The sequence below is a fragment of the Fusarium flagelliforme genome (genome assembly GCF_020744385.1).
Source record: "Fusarium flagelliforme strain FIESC 12 MPI-CAGE-AA-0113 chromosome Unknown B0J16scaffold_6, whole genome shotgun sequence".
NCBI lineage: Eukaryota > Fungi > Ascomycota > Sordariomycetes > Hypocreales > Nectriaceae > Fusarium > Fusarium flagelliforme.
In genome coordinates, this window is record NW_025763508.1 from 3237727 (window position 1) to 3255899 (window position 18173).

The window sequence follows — 18173 nt, forward strand, 5'->3', positions numbered from 1 at the left end:
AGATATTATATAAATTTCCTAATTAGAAAACTTTTATTTATTTTATTGTTCTTTAAAGCTCTTTAATTTTAGTTTCTAGACCTAAAGATAAAAAGCACTTAAAAATAGTTATCTTATATAAAGGTTAAGTAGACTGGAAAGTAAACTATATCTAAGAGTTATAACGTTAAACTTAAGCTTTAAGGAAAAATATAGGAAATAGCCTGCTAGCGCTAGCGGTATTAGTACTAAGCCTACAGTAAGATTGTACTGTAGTGACTGAGAGACTATTGTAGCGCTGGGTCCGTTCCTTAGCCCCTTTTATTGCTCTTCTTCCTTAAACACGTCATACTTATACTGTGAACCGACGTGATCACTACGCAAACCAGCCTGACCCCCGCCATAGACCCTCTCACGCAAAGTATACTCCCCTCCATTAGGAGCTTCATGATACAACCCTCTTCGTCGAAGCTCAGGAACTAAGAGCTCCACAAGATCTTCAAAAGTGCCAGGAGTTGTAACATATCCAATATTGAAACCATCCAGATCGCCCTCCTCGATCCAGCGCTCCATCTCATCAGCAACCTTCTGAGGACTTCCAACCGTAACTGGTCCAAGTCCTCCAATAGCTGCTTTCTCTGCGATCACTCTAGGTGTCCACTTTGGAATATCCTCACTCGTGACAGTAAATGCATCGAGAAGGCTCTGGACTCTATGCTGCTCAAGTGAGTCTGCAGAAGTGAGTTCCTGATCAAGCGGGACTCGCGACAGGTCGATGCCTGTCCAGCCGCTGACGAGCACCAAACCGCCAATAGTAGAGGCATACCTCTTCAGCTCCTCCAATTTCTTCTGCGCTTCTTCATCGGTACGGCCGACAATGGGCGTGAATGTTGCAAAGAATTTGAGAGACTGAGGATCTCTGCCTAGCTTAGCAGCCTGTTCTCGAATGGCTTGGATCTTAGGCCTCAGAATTGCTGGTGAATGGGACGAGACAAAAATACCCTCGGCATGGGATGCAGCAAAAGTCTGGCCAGCTGACGAGGTGCCAGCTTGAAAGAGGAAAGGTGTTCGTTGAGGCGAAGGGTCGACAATATGTCGAGTATCCAAGTCGAAGAACTTTCCATGGTGATGGATAGTTCGGATCTTATCCGGATCTGCGTAGCTGTCATTCTCTGGATCAGGGGAGATAGCGTCGTCAGCCCAAGACCCTTCCCAGAGTCTGTATTCGGGTCAGTGGGCGGTTAGCAGCCATGGAACCAGGAAGGCTCACTTATAGAGAACGCGTAGATACTCATCGGCCTGCTCATATCTCTCGTCGTGTGCGATGGGACTGTCCAGTCCAATTGCTTTGAAAGCTGCTTTCTTCCAGCTTGTAACGATATTCCAGCCTTGAAGTCACTGTCAGAACCAGGAACAACCCGTACGAATGTCAGACTCACCGATTCTTCCCCGTGTGAAATGATCAAGCGACGAAAAGCGTTTGGCAAGGAGGAACGGCGGCTCAAACGAAGTTGAAGCAGTGATGGCAAACCCCAAATTCTTCGTCACGGCTGCCATAGCACTGATCGGGATAGTTGGATCAGTCATCGGCCATTGGGCAGCACGACGAATGCAGTTATCGAGCTTTCCCTCATAAGTGTCATATCCGCCGTATGTGTCTGCAAGAAAGAGGGCGTTGATGCCTCCCTTTTCAAGCAGCTTAGCGAGGTCGATCCAATACTGAAGATCTCGCTTGGTCGCTGACTTATCTACTGGGTTCTGCAGAAAGTTAGTTGCGTATTTTTAAGCTTCTCTTAAAGTACTTGCCTTCCATTGTCCTGGAGAAAGATGTCCAATGGTCGACATGTCAAATGCATTGATAATGATTTTCTTCTTGGGCTCATTTTTGCTTGCATTGACAGCACTACTGTTTGCGGGTTCAGCGGACGCCATAATAGCTGTTGGCTAGTTAGCTTAATTGTACTAGATGATGTTGTTCTGTGAATCTGCAAAATCTAGCAAAGTAGCAATAATGGTAGATGTTTTTCCAGGCCAGATGAATAATTTAATTCTTATCAATACAGTCGCGGCTTTAAGCCAGTACATCAATCAGCCTGACTCAACATCTTGTGAGGGGTATCCCGCAAAACCAATCACGCCTTCAATAGTAGCTGGAAGCTGGTGTAGTCAGTTTCTGTGAGTCTTGCGTGATCCCGATAACGGATATTACACTAGAGGCATAGTTCCCGCAACTCGACTAGAGCTTAATTCAGATGCTACATGAACTCCACTATATGTTGAAGATTTCTGGCGAACCAACGTTGTTGTTTTTGGCGTTTCAGGGAAACGATTTCCCGCCCGTTTACATACCGGCTCGACTGCCGGTCATATTTACAGGATTAGCGGAAAGTCGACGGCCGACGATCCACAAGGCGGGACGGAAAGACACGTCTTAATTTGGAAATAGAGAGACAGAACGGTTGCTAATCTCAAGGATTGACTTGCGACATAGCAGCACGCAATCGACCCCGCTTGTTAGAGCATATCTCAACTCCGGTACTGGGATCAACAAGCCCCTACATCTAAAACAAGCGTCTTTAGATATTACTCTATTACGTTTATTCTTATATTATTTTATAGTTACTTTCAAAGGAAGTTCTTCAAAATGTTAATTTCACTTCTAAATGTAACTTGTAAACTGAAAAAGCTAAGGAAACTATTGTGAATCAAGGTTTAACAATTAATGTAGGTAACTTGTTAATTGGTACCACTTCCTTATCTATTCTTTCCTAAAATCGGCCGTCACATCAACGCTACGTCAAATCATGCAATACGCCAAGGTAGCACTAGTTCTACGCGAGGCGATAAAGAACGCAAACCTAGTGTAGTAGCGTTTCAAACGGGTCTCTCCAGGCTCGTGCTACAGTTCGCATATCTTTAAAGTGTCTACCCTGCCAATCCTACAAGCATGTCCAATTGTCTTCACCAACACTTCTGTCAAAATGCCTGTCGTTGAAAACAAGAAGAAGTGGTATCAAATACAATGGTACTCCGACACCGATACCCCAGAGGAGCGCAAATTCATCAACAAACTTGATCTCCTCATTGTCCCCTACGCGGTAATTGCATATTGGGTCAAATATATCGATCAGTCCAACTTGAGTATGTCGTAGGACTTATCTCCACCCACCTTCATCTGCTAATAATGCATAGACAATGCCTATGTCGCTGGTCTCAAGGAGGACCTCGGTTTTAAAGGCAATGAACTCGTCCAACTCCAGACATTTTACATCATCGGCGCTGTTACTGGCCAGATCCCCTTCTTTTTCCTTCTCACATACATCCCCATCCACTGGCTCCTACCATTTCTTGATGTCGCCTGGGGCGTCTTTACTCTTTTGCAATACCGAGTCACGAGCTTCGCCGAGCTAGCGGCTTATCGATTCCTTGTAGGATGGTTTGAAGCAGCTTTCTTCCCAATCATGCACTACCTCTTCGGCTCTTGGTATAAAGGAAACGAAATCGCCCGACGAGGTGGTATCTTCTATGTTGGCCTATCTCTTGGAACCCTCACAGCTGGCCTTATCCAAGCTGGGGCTTCCGCTCGACTTGATGGTGTGCATGGCTTAGAAGGATGGCGTTGGATGTACATCATCTGCTCACTCATCACCATCCCCGTCGGCCTCTTGGGCTTTCTCATTATTCCCGGCACGCCAGATCAACCAAACCGTCGAGTCCTGAATCAACATGATATCGATGTCGGAGAGAAAAGACTCAAACGTGCAGGACACCAATCTCATGGCAAGATGCAATGGGTTCATCTGAAGAAGGTACTTCTCAGTCCTCAATTTTGGGGAATTATTGCTGTTGATATACTCTTTTGGAACGCTGGTACCCACAGCAGCTCTGGATCATTCCTTTTGTGGATCAAGAGTCTGCAACGGTATTCGAAAGCAAAGGTCAATGAGCTGGGTACTATCGCACCGGCCCTTGGTATTTTGTACACTTTGTTCGTTTGTTTTGCATCAGATCTGTTCCTTGGTCCTGCGTGGGCTATCACAGTGTCGACTGTCTGGAACGCCCTTGGCCTTATTATTCTCACTATATGGAATGTTCCAGAGTCAGCACTTTGGTTCGCATATTCAACCATCTACGCATCAGTCGCTTTGTCTAGTGTTCTTCATGGCTGGGTCAATACGCAACTTCGAGCATCTCCAGCTGAACGATCGTTTACATTGGTCCTGATCAACGCTATTTCCCAATCTACAACGGCTTGGACTCCTTTGCTTGTCTTCCCTACGGTTGAAGGCCCTCGGTTTCCGAAAGGTTACCCATTCGTTTTGGGATGCGCGATTGGTCTTCTCATTGCTACGCATGCCCTTCATTTGTGGTTGAAACACCGAGAGTAAGTCAAAAGGCCCTTATATCAATTCAATATCTAACAGTTTGCAGTCCCCAAGCAGAGAGACCTAGTCAAATTCTTTCAGAGGGAAGTGGTAACCTGACGGAAGAAAGCACCAATTCGACAGAAGAAGGGGGTGCCCAAACACACAAGGCTGTCGATTCAAAAACTACATCTATTAACTAAACAGCTGCAACAATGAGCTAAGTGTACGAGATTACCGTTAAGTCAGGCTATTAGATTGCTACGATCCAATAAGTAGATTAGTCACTCTGCATACAGCCCCATATCTTTCACCAATGATATCATCAGAACATTCAATAATGATCAGTACTAAGCCCCTACAATCAGTACTAACCCAACACAATTAGTACCAATGTACCTAAATTAGCACTAATCCCAAGATAACCTTACTAATTGCCTTTTCTAAATAAGGGTTGAGAAAGTCTACCAACAGTAACATCCTAATTGTTAGTGCATTGACTCGATCGTGTAATAGCGCCTAGTTAGCCGATGAAAAATGCTAACAGGGACAACTCACTGTATTGATAATTGCAGCTCCGTAGCAAAGCATTGAATGGTCTCGTGCCTATAAACTTGACAGAAACACTCAGACTACTGGCCATCTGACATTGTCAATCGGGTAAGCTTAGTTGTCTCACACGTGACCCGTTGGTCGCATTCCATTCGAGAGGGGTTCGCATTCCTCCTTTTCTTTCAGCTCAGGATATACGTGCAACGCGCGAGGTGTTACTATACCCACCTACAATCGACCTGCCTAGCCTCCGAACCATCATGTCCAGCCCCACGTCCCCCAAGAGCGACCAGGGTGTCACGCGATCGTCGGTGTCACCTAAATCCCCACAAGACGCGCCGCCCCCGATCGACGTGGGGCAACACCCGACGAATACGCAGATCCCATATGTACGAAATCATCATTGCTGCCGTTAGACTCAAGCCGACTCGTCGTGTTAACTCTGACGATCGAATAGAATGAAGACAATGCCGGCGACCAGGACTCTACATACGACGACGATGGAAGGTTAGCTGGGAACCATGATGGCGGCATCTACGGGATCTAACGCATTGCTACTTAGTATCGTATCGTCGACAGCCTCCCTCTCAGAAAGTATCTTCGACTACCGGAGCCTCCATGGCCGAACGTTTCAGAACTCGAAAACAACGGAATATTGGGGTCCAAATGACGAGAGACAGAACAATGGCTTGGATATAGCACACCATATGATGCTCATGCTCAAGGACGACAAGTTGTTCGACGCGCCCATTACTCGACCATTGAGGGTCTTGGATGTAGGTACTGGTACAGGTATATGGGCCATCGACATGGCGGACGCGTATCCCTTCGCCGAAATTACCGGCACTGACATCAGCCCAATCCAGCCAGCCTGGGTGCCCCCAAACTGCCAATTCCACATTGAAGACGCGCAGCTGGAGTGGACATATCGCCCCGAGAGCTTCGACTTTGTACATATACGCGCCCTCTACGGTAGCATCAGTGATTGGGGTGAGCTGTATCGCCAGGCGTTGCGGTCATTGGAACCGGCCGGGTGGATTGAGAATATGGAGATCAATATCCACTTGTACAGCGACACCCCCGAGGTTAGAGACGATCCCGACCATATCTTCAAGCGCTGGGCAAAGGTATTCTGGGAGGCAACAGACATGATCAACAGGACACTGCGCATAGCCATGAATGGCACCCAGCGCAAGCTCATGGTTGAGGCTGGCTTTGTCAACGTTGTAGAAAAGACGTACCAAGCGCCATGCGGTCCCTGGAGTAGCGATCCTAAGATGAAGAAGATTGGCGCATACAACCTAGCATTTATGGATGAGAGCTTAGAAGGCTTCGCCTTATTCATGCTACGCGAGATAATGAAATGGGAATACGAGGAGGTGCAGCTGTTTGTCATGGAGATGCGCAAGGCTATCCGAGACTGCAAGATCCGGCCATACTATCTCATGTGAGTATTGCTCTTGCCTCCTTTCGCCCTGCTAGTAGCAGGCGAACTTCCGGTATCAACACCTCTGTCTGCTAAATACTGAGACGTTTGACAGGACCAACGTCTTTGGGCAGAAGCCCGAGGAATATGAATAGGGAGAACATTTCGGTACGCGTCATGCCTAGGGTGATAGCAAGACCTTGGACAAGATGGACATTACAAAACACTAACTGAGACTTTAAATTGAGGTTGCTGCTTTCCTCTGGGACGCTACCCACCCAACTTGCTTGCCATGATCTCCATATATCACAATCACCCCTCCTACGCAAATTGGGACTGCGCATCATCTGTACAAGCAACCAAGTCGCTATATTGTAAACCTCACTGCTAGTTGAATATTCCATTGATCCAACCGATCTTGTGTGTAAAATGGAAGTCGTGACCGTTTGTCCAAGAGATTGGAACTTCGTTCATATCAACATGGAGCGTCAACAAGGACTTTGAGAAAGGACTCGACATGTCTAGTAAAATACGTACGGTGACTGTGCGGACGAATATACAATTCAATTATAGGACCGAAGCCAACAGAGTCACGCAGGCAGCTTACACTTGCAACAGCTGGCTCCAAACACACGATACCTGTAGATCAAAGATTACCAGAACAAACATTCATATCCACAATTTCTCTCTTCAAGGCCCCAGAAATCATCGATTTCGTTCCATAATTTGTACCCACATGTCGGAAATGGCAAAAAGCCCAAGATGATTTCGAGCGTCCCAGGGTTTGGTCGGGTTGATAAGCGCCATGTCAAAATTGCGCAGTAGCTATGAAATTATCAGCTCGAGGCTTCTAGATGTCAGATACAAAAGAAAAAGACTCAGCTATACCTCGAATATAGTCTTTCCTAGTTCAAGCTGAGCCACAGGTCTGCCCAAACACTGGAATCTGCCGTGCCCAAAGACCAATTCGTTTGTGCGGATCATGGCGGCGAGCTTATCTGGATCAGAGTTCAGCCACCGCTCAGGCCTGAAGGCCTTCGCGTCTTTACCGAAGACTTCCTTACTATGGTGCATCGCATGCGCTGAGTAGCCGATGGACACACCACCTGGCAGGAATATACTCTTGCCGTTGACGGTGACCGTGTCGCCACCTGGGGGCGTGTCACGCGAAAAGATATTGACAGCGGGTGGCCATAGTCGCAAAGCCTCACGTATAACGGCCTGGAGATAGGGAAGCTGCTTAGCTTGTGTGAGGGTAATGATTCCCTTGCCAGAACCTGGGGCTTTGCCCTCTAGGATGGCATTGTCAACCTCTTGCTGCAGCTTCTGATATACACGGGGATTGGTCATGATGTACAAGAGGGCTCCGCGAATTCCAGTCGACGTTGTGTCAGCACCTGCAACAAGCTGCTCCAGAGCCTCTGACCGCAGTTCGTCTCCTGATATGCCGTGACGGATAAAGGAGGCTAGCATATCAGATCGTTTATCAGTGGGGTTAGCTGCACGCTCGTCAACGGCGCGGTAGCATGCCGCTATCATCTTTCCGAAGCCGTTATTATCTTTTGCCGACGGCGCAATAAGCTTTCCGATAATGGGGGCATGGGCAAGCCAGCTAAAGCCCAGAGCAAGAGCAATGTTGCCAATAGCTAGACCCTCCTCGCTTGATTTGAGATACTCGTCAACATCCGAATCTTTCTGCACCATGCCGAATGTCTTCCCAAATCCAATGCCGCTGATGATATCCAATGTCAAGTACTGGACCTTTTGAGCAAGATCTATTGGGATGACTTGAGTGTCCGATGAAAGATACTTGTTTCGGATAAGGTCAAGAAATTCCTGGACTCGCTCATCAACGGCGCTTTCTAGATGTGGGTTTTCTCTCCCGGAGTACTAGACTTTAGTCAGTGTTTTGTTCTCTGGTGAGCCAGCCCTGTTTGACTTACCCCCGGGGCCATCTGCTTCCTTCGCTGCTCGTGCTTTTGGTTATCTGTCTGGCTAAAGACATTGTCCCTCCGATATTCGATGCGGCATGCATTATAGTACCAGTCGGAGCGCTTATATCTGGAATTGTTGTTGACATGGATCCAGAGGTCGGGAGAAGACGTAATCAAGATGTTCGGTGCTACTCGCGCAACGGGACCTAGTGATTTTTCGTAAATCAGTGCATATGTTTAACGGAATATGTCAACAACAGACGCCCAGTATCTCACCATGTTTCAGATTGGCTTGCTCATACAGCTCATGGCAACGGTCTTGCAGCATCGCCCAGCTATGAGGCCAATCACTAAAGCCAGTCCAACGAGGGCCACCGAACTGACGAAGCTTGGAGTAGACAACCAACTTCTTGATGACGAACAAGCCGAGAAGAGCGCAGACCAGCAGCTCTCGGTGCTCAGACACGCTAGCGAGGAGTCCCATTGTGGAGGCCAAAGACGTGTGAGGAGTCCTGAAGTCGGGTGTAAACTAGATATAAACCTCTTTGTAAAGGCTTAAGTGAATATTGCAGTATCTACTTATAGCAGTTGATAATAATTCGAGTCTGGGGGTCGGGATAGTGGAAGTTGATATATTTATATCCCTCTGTGGACTCTGGGCGCTCGAAAGCGGGGTAGAGCTACGGATGGGTGTTGGGGAAATATTATTGTATTAACCATTTGGTACTCTCAACTAGAGCCTATCGATAACACAGCAGATAAGCACATTCATTAATAACACAGTAATTAGGGAGTTATATTTATAGCTTTTTAATTATTAAAATTAAAAACTAAAAATCATTTATTATTATATTTATTACTCCTTAAGGCGTTTACCCAGTCTTTGTTCCTATTTCATTGGATGTACTTTGCTTGCAGACCAGGCAGGAGATGGAAATTCTCAGCTAAGTTCAGCAGTATATTGAGTCACAAATAAGTACCCTTCATGGTCCTAGAACGCCTAATTTATTCCCCTTAAATTTTATCTACTCTACTCGGGGAAGGGACTAGGTGTTCTGGCGAGCAGGTCGATGCTGTGTCGCCGAGGTCGAGATGGCAAAAGCAATCGTGGCCCTACTTTGGTCCCCATCGGTCGAAGTGGCCTCCGCCCTTGACCCTCACAACAGGGAGAGTCATAGCAATTACTCTACAGATTACCCACATAGCTCCTTCGGCAACTGGGGAGCGGAAGCCTTGACCGTTAGGGCGGTATAAACGGAGGATCCTTACGTTTCCCCAGTGCGGAGCCCGTTCCACATCGAAGTGCCAGTCTGGGTCCAAGCTTGAGGCAAAGAGCCGTTTTATGACGACATTGTGCGCTTCGTTGAGAGTTTTTGAGGTACTGGGACTGAGATGGACTTTTACGTTGAGAAAAACGTGTCGCACGATGTTATCATGATGGGAGCTACCCTAGGATTTGTTGAAGAAGTAGAAAGGTGCGCCGAGAGAGCTGGCGAATTTCCGAAGCGAATTACGTAATGTTACAGATGCCAATGTTGAAGGCTCCAGTGACCCCGTTTCATTCAGAATTCAGATTACTGATCTGAAAGTTCTATATTTTAAGTCTAAGATAAAGTTAGCTAGAGATATAAACTGAAGGTGTATATTAATTGTGAATAACAAAGTTCAATGAGGATTTGTCTACTTAGCACCACACCACAAATTGAATAACATAGCACCAATAATTTATTCCAAACTAGATAAACATATGAACCCCCTTCAGTCAGGACGTTCACTTATTCTACCATCTGGACGAGAGGGGCTACCAAAGCAAAAATGGAGTTCTATAAACAAGATGATAAACAAATTCAGCAGCTAAATGTCTCCCGAAACAGAAACACGCTCATCTGATGGATATCCAGCATCCTGATGAGACGTTCCTTTTAAACGAGCGACTTGGAGGCACAATAAGAAAGAAACCGAGTGGAGACACCCTGTATTTGTCTCTGCAACTATTCGCATAGTCGTGCAGGGTGTAATCTCCTTAAGAACTGGTGTTGATTGCGCGAACATGATCTTGTACCAAGCACTCCCAATCAGCGGTTTTGTAATAGATGGAGAATTCGTCGTGGGGGGTTTGAACGCCAGAAATTGTATCTCCCCATTGCCAAAACGCATCTGCCCCCATGCCCTTTGCCTTTAGCGCGGTCTCTTGCCACGAGGATTCACGCGAGCAGCGATCGTTTTCTGCGCCGTCTGTTGCATTACTTTTCTTAGCCAGCTGCTCATCACGAAGTCGCCGTAAAGCTCCATCACAGGGGATCTCAACTCACATTCTTCCAGTAAGCAAGGCTTGCCTGCTTCCACGCATGCTTTGGCATGGGACTCGATCCAGCCATTACCCCAGTCAAAGTCGACACCCCCTGGACAACAATGTCAGCTTATCTTCGCAATGACCTCCTGAACTCGGTCAAGCAGACTCGGGGAAACTTACAATGGCTTGGGTACATATGAATGGTGCCGAAGTCCAGCGTGTCGATGGTCAGGAACTTGGCAAAATCGGTGCCTTCAGCGTATGTGTACGGGTAGGAATTATCCGTTCCGTTAAGCCCCATTCCTTCATCTCCAAGGGTCACCATGTGATTTTGATCGAGCTCCTTAACATATCGAGAAACGTTGGCAGCCCACTGATAGATAACATCAGTGTTGCACCCAGGACAACGAGGCTCATTGGCCAACTCCCATGCAAAGATTGCCTTAGAGTCATGGTAGCGGTTGACAATCGTCTTGACGTACTTACGGTACTGAGCCTGTGCGGCCTCATTGGTGTACCAAGTAGTCACGTCTCCCCCGCCAAAGGCTCTCAAATACGCCTTCATACCGCCGTAGTCACCCCAGTAGTTGACGAGAGGGATGACGAGCTTGAGACCCCGTTGCTCGGCTGCCTCTACCACGTAGTCGAGAACCTGAAGGCCATCAGGTCCCTTATTGATAGTAGACCCTTCCGCCGACAAACGCTGAAACCACACTGAGCCATCCGAGGGAACCTCAGTGACGTCGCTGAAGCCCCAAACTCGCAAGATGCGAAGTCCGGAGTTGGCAATGCGGTCCAACGTCAGATCGATGTCGGCATGCTTCTTAAGGAACGAGCACCAGTAGCAGTTGGTGCCTGGAAAATAGCCTGTTTTTCCATCGACGGTGAACTGGACACCAGATGTAGATGCGTAGCTGACAGTCGAATTGGAGAAGGGCCTGATTGAGTGAGCCAATCCCATCGCTGCGCCAGCGAAAGCCAAAACAGGAGCTGTTATGAGCTTCATTGTGGTCAAAGAAAGAGAGAATGAAAGAAGTTAAATTAAAGAATGTCGTGGCTGATTGACAATAGTTCAGGGAGAAGAACTTGCTTTATTTACATCCACCTCATGACGGTGAATCGATGGTCTCCATCCTCTCACATTTCTTTCCCTTGGTTTCGCATTAGACGGACTGCGTCAGCAGGTGGAAAAAACTCCTTTCCTTCCGTATATAGCAGGTCGGCTGTTCTTCCGGAGTTTTTATTTTATTTTATTTTGTTTTATCTCTATCTACTGTTGTTATTACTCGTATTTGTGTTTCAGGTTACGATATTGAAGTAGGTGATAAATTGCCCTGTCGTTCCAGGCTCGCCGATTAGCTAATGTTAAAGGCCGAGTCCTTCGACTTTCTTAGAAGTGACCCCTGGCCGAAGCCATAAAATGCCTCAGTGGTTTGAGTTGACACACTGGGAGTACTCCCCCTATCTATTATCTGCGGTGTCATTCAGATTAACCCAGAGACAGCAGTACACGATCTTTGGGCCTACCTACCAGGGGGAGAAGGATATCTAGGCTTTCGAAATTGCCTTATGGCAATCGAGATTTGGAAGACATCTATACCTGCTTATGACTTCTTCAACTATATCAACATGTTTCCTTGATCTACCCGGAGTTTACTGTGTGCAAATTGGCGTCACGATTCTGAATGAGTAATATCTAGTTGTGATATTGGAGGAAGATGCAATTGCGGGCTATCGTCGCCCACTGAGGCATTACGCAACGACAATTGCATCAATGCGTGCTTCCCACCCTGTATAACTCCCCAGCGCCTCCATGAAGAGATCTGCATGCGCAACTCCATGGAAACATGCCATCGGGGGAGCTATTGCATCCGCAAGGTACTATATCGGCGGTATTTTTGCCATGCCCTTCGTTGGGACCGTTCTGGATGGGTTTGATTGTCGACTGGGCATGCTATCTGGCTTTGGGGGATCCCTTGCGGACTCGGCCGGTCCCACGTACGCGATTGAAATCAATCATCCTGCTTACCGGGGACGTATAGTGGCCATGTTCTTGTTTTGCTTTTGACATGGCCTTCACTTACTCTCCTGATATGACAACCATGTATAACGCTTTGTGTTTCTCTGGATCTACTACCGGGGACGCAACCGCCCGCGCTGAGCTCAACGCCCGGGGAAACTACTTATGGCGCCTGGTCACTTGGTTGTAAGCCCTGTACTCGCTTGATTGTCAATATTTAGTGGCTTCATACCCGACTCTCCACCTGAGCTATACGTTAATAATAAACGGGAGGTTGTATAGGGTATCTTGACACAATATCATGGACATGGAAATTTGAGTACGATGAGGCTTTGAATAGAGATGATGGCGACTAGCGTCGATGGAACTACACTGGAACCGTTAAGCAGGCCAGTATAACGTTGTTAAATTACTATTAACAGTTTATCTAAGCTATACTTAGTGCTTATCCCATTAATAAGCTTAGCCGTTACCCCTTTCTGCTATCCTCACTTTCTGCGTGTACCATTGTCAAGCTAGGCAGAGCTATTTCCTGATCTGAATTTGGTAAGTTACAGATTAGTTTTAACACTGATAAAATCCTTATCGTTTGTCTTTGATATCGTTTTCTCTTTTAGTATTATGCTTCTGTAAGCTTCAAAGTGCTCTATTTCGAGGTGTATGCTAAGAGAGTAACCTTTTCTAACATTACAGTCAAAGCTGCTAGTCTTTTAAACTAATCCGCCTGGTATGTTGCTGTAAACAAGATTAGCTGGAAAATATCGATTATAATTACAGTTTAGCGTAGTAATCAGCTTAATCTAATTTATATACTATTAAATGGGATCAGGGGCTGTGCTACAAGCTGCATCCTGGTATACTATCGTGTCAATGAGCTCAACCAATTTTCTAGTTGGAAGACCTTGATGAAACCTTTGATGCTAAGAGTCCAGTTGAGATATCTACACAGGAGACAACAATCTCAATCAACAGTGAAGGTGTAATACTCAAGTTTGAGATAACCTAGCGGCCGGCAAAAACAGTTAGAACATCGCCACCAAGCCTCTTTCAAGTGGCCGTTTCTCACTGCCCTGATGAAAGATGGTAACTACGCCCTGGACATCGTGTAAACTTGGTAGTACGATCAGAGGCTTTGACTTTGGACAATGTGACTTGTCTGTGGACTGAGTAAGCAGTTTAACCTAAATTGCCTTTAACAGGGCCCAGGTTCAGATGATGCCACATAATACTGGGTACAACCTATTAATAGAATGTTGATGGCATCGATACTGGGTTCTTTCATGGAGTTTTCCGGTCGCAAACAGAAATTTTTATCTTCTATTAAAAGAAGAAAAAAACCTCCTTGTCACTGGTATTAATGTTCCTAATACATCTCGGCGAAGGAGAGAAGCCCTGATTTAGATCTGTTTCATGCGTCTTGTCACATAGGTTGTTCAAAAACTGCTAATCCCGATAAAGGCTCGGATCACTCATATCCGTGCCTGCTGAGGTTAGCGCGGTCCATCCTCTTGTTCTAGATTTATGGGATGTCGGCCACTCTCTTCCGTCCAAGGACTTTCCGTTACTTAATCGCGGACTTATGATGACATCATATATGCAGGTTGCTGATTCTTACTCTGTAGACCCCCCTTAAGAGATGTTCCTCTGGCTTAGGTGTCTGTGCAACGATCAGTTGCACTTATAAGTTTCTAACTGCCCCTGCCTTTTACTAATTATACTCCACCCCTCTAAACCACTCTCTTTCGTGCAAGTAACCACTTGCATCTTCGCATCTCTCTCTCTCTCGATCAATCCATCGTACTGCTTTTGTATGTGATGTGACTTTCTGCATGCTCTTGTTTATCATAATTCAACCTTTCACCAAGGACGACCAGATTATATAACTCGCTATGTAAGAATGTTCTACACCTGTATGTCTAGCTATCCACACCACCCAGGCATCCATTTGACTCCCTGACAAACCATCGATGTCTTAAGTCCAGGATACCGAGGCGCCTCGCTTATGGACGCCATCTGAAAGCAAGCCCATCAAAAGGTTGCATGCTTGGGTCGACTATAAGTGCCACAAGATGCAATGTGACGGCAGGTAGCCCTGTGACAAATGGGACTGGAGGGGATCACAGTCAAGATACATTTACGTCAAGCATCACAAGTATATTGTGCCTTCGAAAAGGTCAATATCCATATCCGGCCATAGCTCTGTTCATCACGTCCAGTCTCTAATAATTAAGTATTAGAACCCTTGAAAGCTTGACTACAGTAACCGACGAACAGGGCCAATGCTAACTTTAGTGCCATTATCAGAGTGGCGAGTGCACTTGGTCTCCATCGGGAACCTGCGAGACAACATGGCAAGATCCTCGTTGCAGTGGAATTGCGGCAGCGTACTTGATTGTCTTTCGTTTGCCTAGATACCCGGACAACCACTACCTTAGGACACCCCTGCTTCGGGCACTACGGTCCTCCGATCAATACACAGCCCCCGAGGCTCAGCACCGAACAGGTAAGCTCTAAATTTTCTCTACCCTTGGCCCCGACCTACTCCCAGATCTACCGCATTTCTCAGGAAGAATAAGAGTCTATACTACATACGGAAGTGGTGTAATATCTTCATAATATACGATTTTCTCAGATTGCGAGTGAAATATACGACACCCTTCGATTATACCTTCTCTAAACCCTAAAGATTATATCGGTGGCAAGAAAGCCTGGAAGTGCACGTCTAGACTCGTCAGCTGGGTGAATAGCCCGCAAGTTACTAAAACGTGCGATGTACGGTCTGCGTCTAGGTGCGTGAATGGGACAGGGGATTAAATGCTGACATGTGATATCATGTTCCAAAAATTAATCGTCGGTCCGACACCACAATAAGTCACGGGCGAGGTTCATCCGGACCAGAAATGGGTTTAAATTCATCCTGTACCCAATGGCGGGTTTGAAATATACTGCCGTTTCAGGTTCTCAATTTAACTAAGCTAGTGCAGTTGAAGGAATATGTTCCTTGTCGAGCCCTTTTTTAACGAGCCTAGTCCTACCTCCACGTAAGTGCATTTCTTGAGAAAAGCACCGACAGAAGATGTTGTAATTTAAATCCCTCCTTTTCTAACCTATCGTTGAGGAAGGAGATTGCTGCAAAGCCACATAAGGGATGGACCCGACATTATGACAAGCCTCTTTTCCACCGTCGACCATCAACCACTTTGGTCTCGGGATATTATCCCATGTCTGTATGATGGCTCACTCTTAGAAAATTGGAGCAGGGGCTCCTTTAGCATGACTGGCTTCCGTTGCCCCGGATCTACAAGCTCCAATGTGCTTCTAGAAGCAATCACTCTCACTAAGGTCCTGAGGAGAGTTAATGTAATCATCCTTGCTAGGTGTATCGGACCTTTATTAGATTAAGGGGTTACTCGGAATACACCTGTCTGACTTCGGAGGTATCTACCCTTGGCAACTGATTCATGGAAGCCATACAGACATCTACAGACTTCCCTGGCATATCTCCTACCATGTGATCAAGCGACTGGCCGATTTGATATATAAGATACCACTTACCATCATCAGAATCTCTTACTACCAACCATTACAGACTCCAGTATCAAGTGCCAACTATCTTTACGCAATATTCACATCCATTTACTGGGCACTATCAGCTTGAATTCACAGTTTACCATGCATTTCGCCAGTGTTTTTACCGCCCTCTCTCTTGCCGCTGTTGCCGTTGCAGCTCCCGGAGACCGCGGCTCTTACACTGTTTCTGGCCTAGGCGCCCGCAAACAAGCCATTTTAAAAGCAGGTGGAAATACCCTGGATATCGCCATCTCCATGCTTGAGGATGAGCACATGCAGACCAACTACAAGTATGGTAAGTGAAACCACATGAGCAATGGGAGTCTGGTATGAGGTGTCTCGCCGGGATTCTGAAGGCTCAGGATAAGTCTAGCCTGTATTCCCCTCCTTCAGGTCTCCTTCAGGCGCTCGATCACATCGTCACTTTGGTGTCAATTCCTTCCATGCACAGGATGAACCCTCCCAGAGTTCATTACTCTATCACAATATAAGTCTTATCTACTTCATGCTGCAATTCCTTATCATAATTGAGCTTTGCTGATATTATGCTCAGGCGACGGCAAGACTCGCGATGCTGCCAACTTCGGGTTATTCAAGGTTAACTGGGGCATGCTGCGCGTTTGCGCCTCACGCGCTGGATTCAAAGGACAGAACGAAGAAGAATGGAACAATGGCGCTAAGCTGAAGTAAGTCGATATCAGCCAGCCATCACCTTTGATCGTCTATTTAATAACTCACAGCTCTGACATTTATGCTGATGTCGCTTCTCGTTGGGACTGCCAGAACCACTACGGCTACGAAAGATGGTTCGCTGGACATCGCAATGGTGCTACGGGCTTGGAGAATCCCAACACTGAAGATATCAACTTCTACCGTGACTCTGTTGAGTGGATCAAGAGCCGCATCGACTCGGACACTAAGTATGAGTCTGACGACACTCGATTCTGGGTTGACGTCACTCCTATCTGAACCCCTCCGATTCTCGTCTCGCTGGCTTGTCAATTTGGCTGGCCGACTTGAAGAAGTCCGACAGAGATGGTATGCCGGGGGGTTTAAGATAACTTGGCAAGAAGGATCACAAAGTTTACATTCGTGAAGCTCTGCATAAGCTGTTTAGTGTGACATAGCTTTATCCACTTTATTTACACACAGTTTTGTTTCTAGGACCATTCTTGAGTTCTTTAATTGCAGTGGGAACATATTAGTGGATACAATGTTAATAAAGGTTTTAAGAGTACACAATAAGCCGCTGAACTGCAGGCAATATAAGCATAGTAAGCACTCTTGCGTTGCGAGTCCATCGTGGCCCCAGTTCAGCGACACCTTTGCTGATAGCCCAGGGATGCAAATGCATCTTCTGACACATGATGATATCAAGACAAATGTCTTTGGCCATTTCAAAGGAGTCAGGGCATTCTTAGAGCTAAATTCACTCGACAAGAATGGAGGCGATCAACTACTCAACCAGGTCGTGTCTAAGCCCATAGTGTCTGTCTCTGGACAGCCATCGTCACTGTAACAATCTTTCAATCCGTTCCAGTCTGCCACAGCTGCAGTCAACCCTAGATATAATAACACCTCTGTTGTTTAAGCTTACTAATATAAGCGGTTAAATAGATATAATATAACTGCGCATTGATTAACGACATATTGCCTTTAAGGTTCCGTACCTCCAAGATAATACCTCTGAAAAACAGCCGTCTTCTGTCGTTTGCTCTACCTCCGTGATGTCGAGGCTGTACCGGGTCGGTAGTCTGCCAGCTGTTTGCTTAGCCAGCCTCATTCACACGTCACAATAGGCAGAAAGCGCAATTATTACACCAGGGTAGCTTGACAACATGATGGCTGGTTACTTTCTCTTGTTACGATGTTATTGGAGAGAACATGAGAAAGCAACTGCAATGCAACGCGGCACTCACTGATTGGCCGGACTGCAGGTTCTTACTTGGCTATTTTACATTGCTGACATTTCTGATACTTGTAATTCTGTGAAAAGCTTTCATCTATACTTATAAAATAAAACGTTGCATGGAAT

At 46.3% G+C, this 18173-nt stretch overlaps 8 protein-coding genes across 8 annotated transcripts; 5 read left to right on the forward strand and 3 right to left on the reverse strand.

The window, feature by feature from the left end:
• Positions 1 to 300: 300 nt before the first annotated feature.
• B0J16DRAFT_272705 (luciferase-like domain-containing protein) lies at positions 301 to 1911 on the reverse strand (the record flags this gene model as incomplete). Its single annotated transcript, XM_046123610.1, has 4 exons — positions 301 to 1198; positions 1250 to 1367; positions 1419 to 1727; positions 1782 to 1911. The coding sequence occupies 4 exons, from the start codon at positions 1909 to 1911 to the stop codon at positions 301 to 303; spliced, it is 1455 nt and encodes a 484-aa protein (XP_045980647.1).
• A 1049-nt stretch (positions 1912 to 2960) lies between these two features.
• On the forward strand, positions 2961 to 4546 carry B0J16DRAFT_272966 (major facilitator superfamily domain-containing protein; the record flags this gene model as incomplete). The annotated part of the gene is made up of 3 exons (XM_046123618.1): positions 2961 to 3120; positions 3172 to 4363; positions 4411 to 4546. The coding sequence occupies 3 exons, from the start codon at positions 2961 to 2963 to the stop codon at positions 4544 to 4546; spliced, it is 1488 nt and encodes a 495-aa protein (XP_045980648.1).
• A 546-nt stretch (positions 4547 to 5092) lies between these two features.
• Positions 5093 to 6441, forward strand: B0J16DRAFT_348118 (putative SAM dependent methyltransferase). Its single transcript, XM_046128678.1, has 3 exons — positions 5093 to 5284; positions 5353 to 5402; positions 5458 to 6441. The coding sequence occupies exons 1-3, from the start codon at positions 5156 to 5158 to the stop codon at positions 6344 to 6346; spliced, it is 1068 nt and encodes a 355-aa protein (XP_045980649.1). The 5' UTR covers positions 5093 to 5155; the 3' UTR covers positions 6347 to 6441.
• A 367-nt stretch (positions 6442 to 6808) lies between these two features.
• Positions 6809 to 8892, reverse strand: B0J16DRAFT_179848 (cytochrome P450). The gene is made up of 4 exons (XM_046122577.1): positions 8532 to 8892; positions 8265 to 8461; positions 7210 to 8211; positions 6809 to 7146 (listed from the first exon to the last, which is right to left on the reverse strand). Exons 1-4 carry the CDS (start codon positions 8737 to 8739, stop codon positions 7027 to 7029), a joined length of 1527 nt encoding a protein of 508 aa, XP_045980650.1. The 5' UTR covers positions 8740 to 8892; the 3' UTR covers positions 6809 to 7026.
• A 1263-nt stretch (positions 8893 to 10155) lies between these two features.
• On the reverse strand, positions 10156 to 11648 carry B0J16DRAFT_291797 (glycoside hydrolase superfamily). Its single transcript, XM_046124297.1, has 3 exons — positions 10729 to 11648; positions 10568 to 10657; positions 10156 to 10490 (listed from the first exon to the last, which is right to left on the reverse strand). The coding sequence occupies exons 1-3, from the start codon at positions 11552 to 11554 to the stop codon at positions 10279 to 10281; spliced, it is 1128 nt and encodes a 375-aa protein (XP_045980651.1). The 5' UTR covers positions 11555 to 11648; the 3' UTR covers positions 10156 to 10278.
• A 752-nt stretch (positions 11649 to 12400) lies between these two features.
• B0J16DRAFT_254095 (uncharacterized protein) lies at positions 12401 to 12601 on the forward strand (the record flags this gene model as incomplete). The annotated part of the gene is made up of 1 exon (XM_046123113.1): positions 12401 to 12601. A coding segment is annotated over one exon (201 nt), but the record flags the coding sequence as incomplete, so codon positions are not given.
• Positions 12602 to 16105: 3504 nt separating this feature from the next.
• B0J16DRAFT_179878 (uncharacterized protein) lies at positions 16106 to 17229 on the forward strand. Its single transcript, XM_046122578.1, has 3 exons — positions 16106 to 16433; positions 16692 to 16824; positions 16879 to 17229. The coding sequence occupies exons 1-3, from the start codon at positions 16241 to 16243 to the stop codon at positions 17105 to 17107; spliced, it is 555 nt and encodes a 184-aa protein (XP_045980653.1). The 5' UTR covers positions 16106 to 16240; the 3' UTR covers positions 17108 to 17229.
• A 185-nt stretch (positions 17230 to 17414) lies between these two features.
• Positions 17415 to 17957, forward strand: B0J16DRAFT_348131 (uncharacterized protein). Its single transcript, XM_046128679.1, has one exon. The coding sequence runs from the start codon at positions 17481 to 17483 to the stop codon at positions 17655 to 17657; it is 177 nt and encodes a 58-aa protein (XP_045980654.1). The 5' UTR covers positions 17415 to 17480; the 3' UTR covers positions 17658 to 17957.
• Positions 17958 to 18173: the final 216 nt, after the last annotated feature.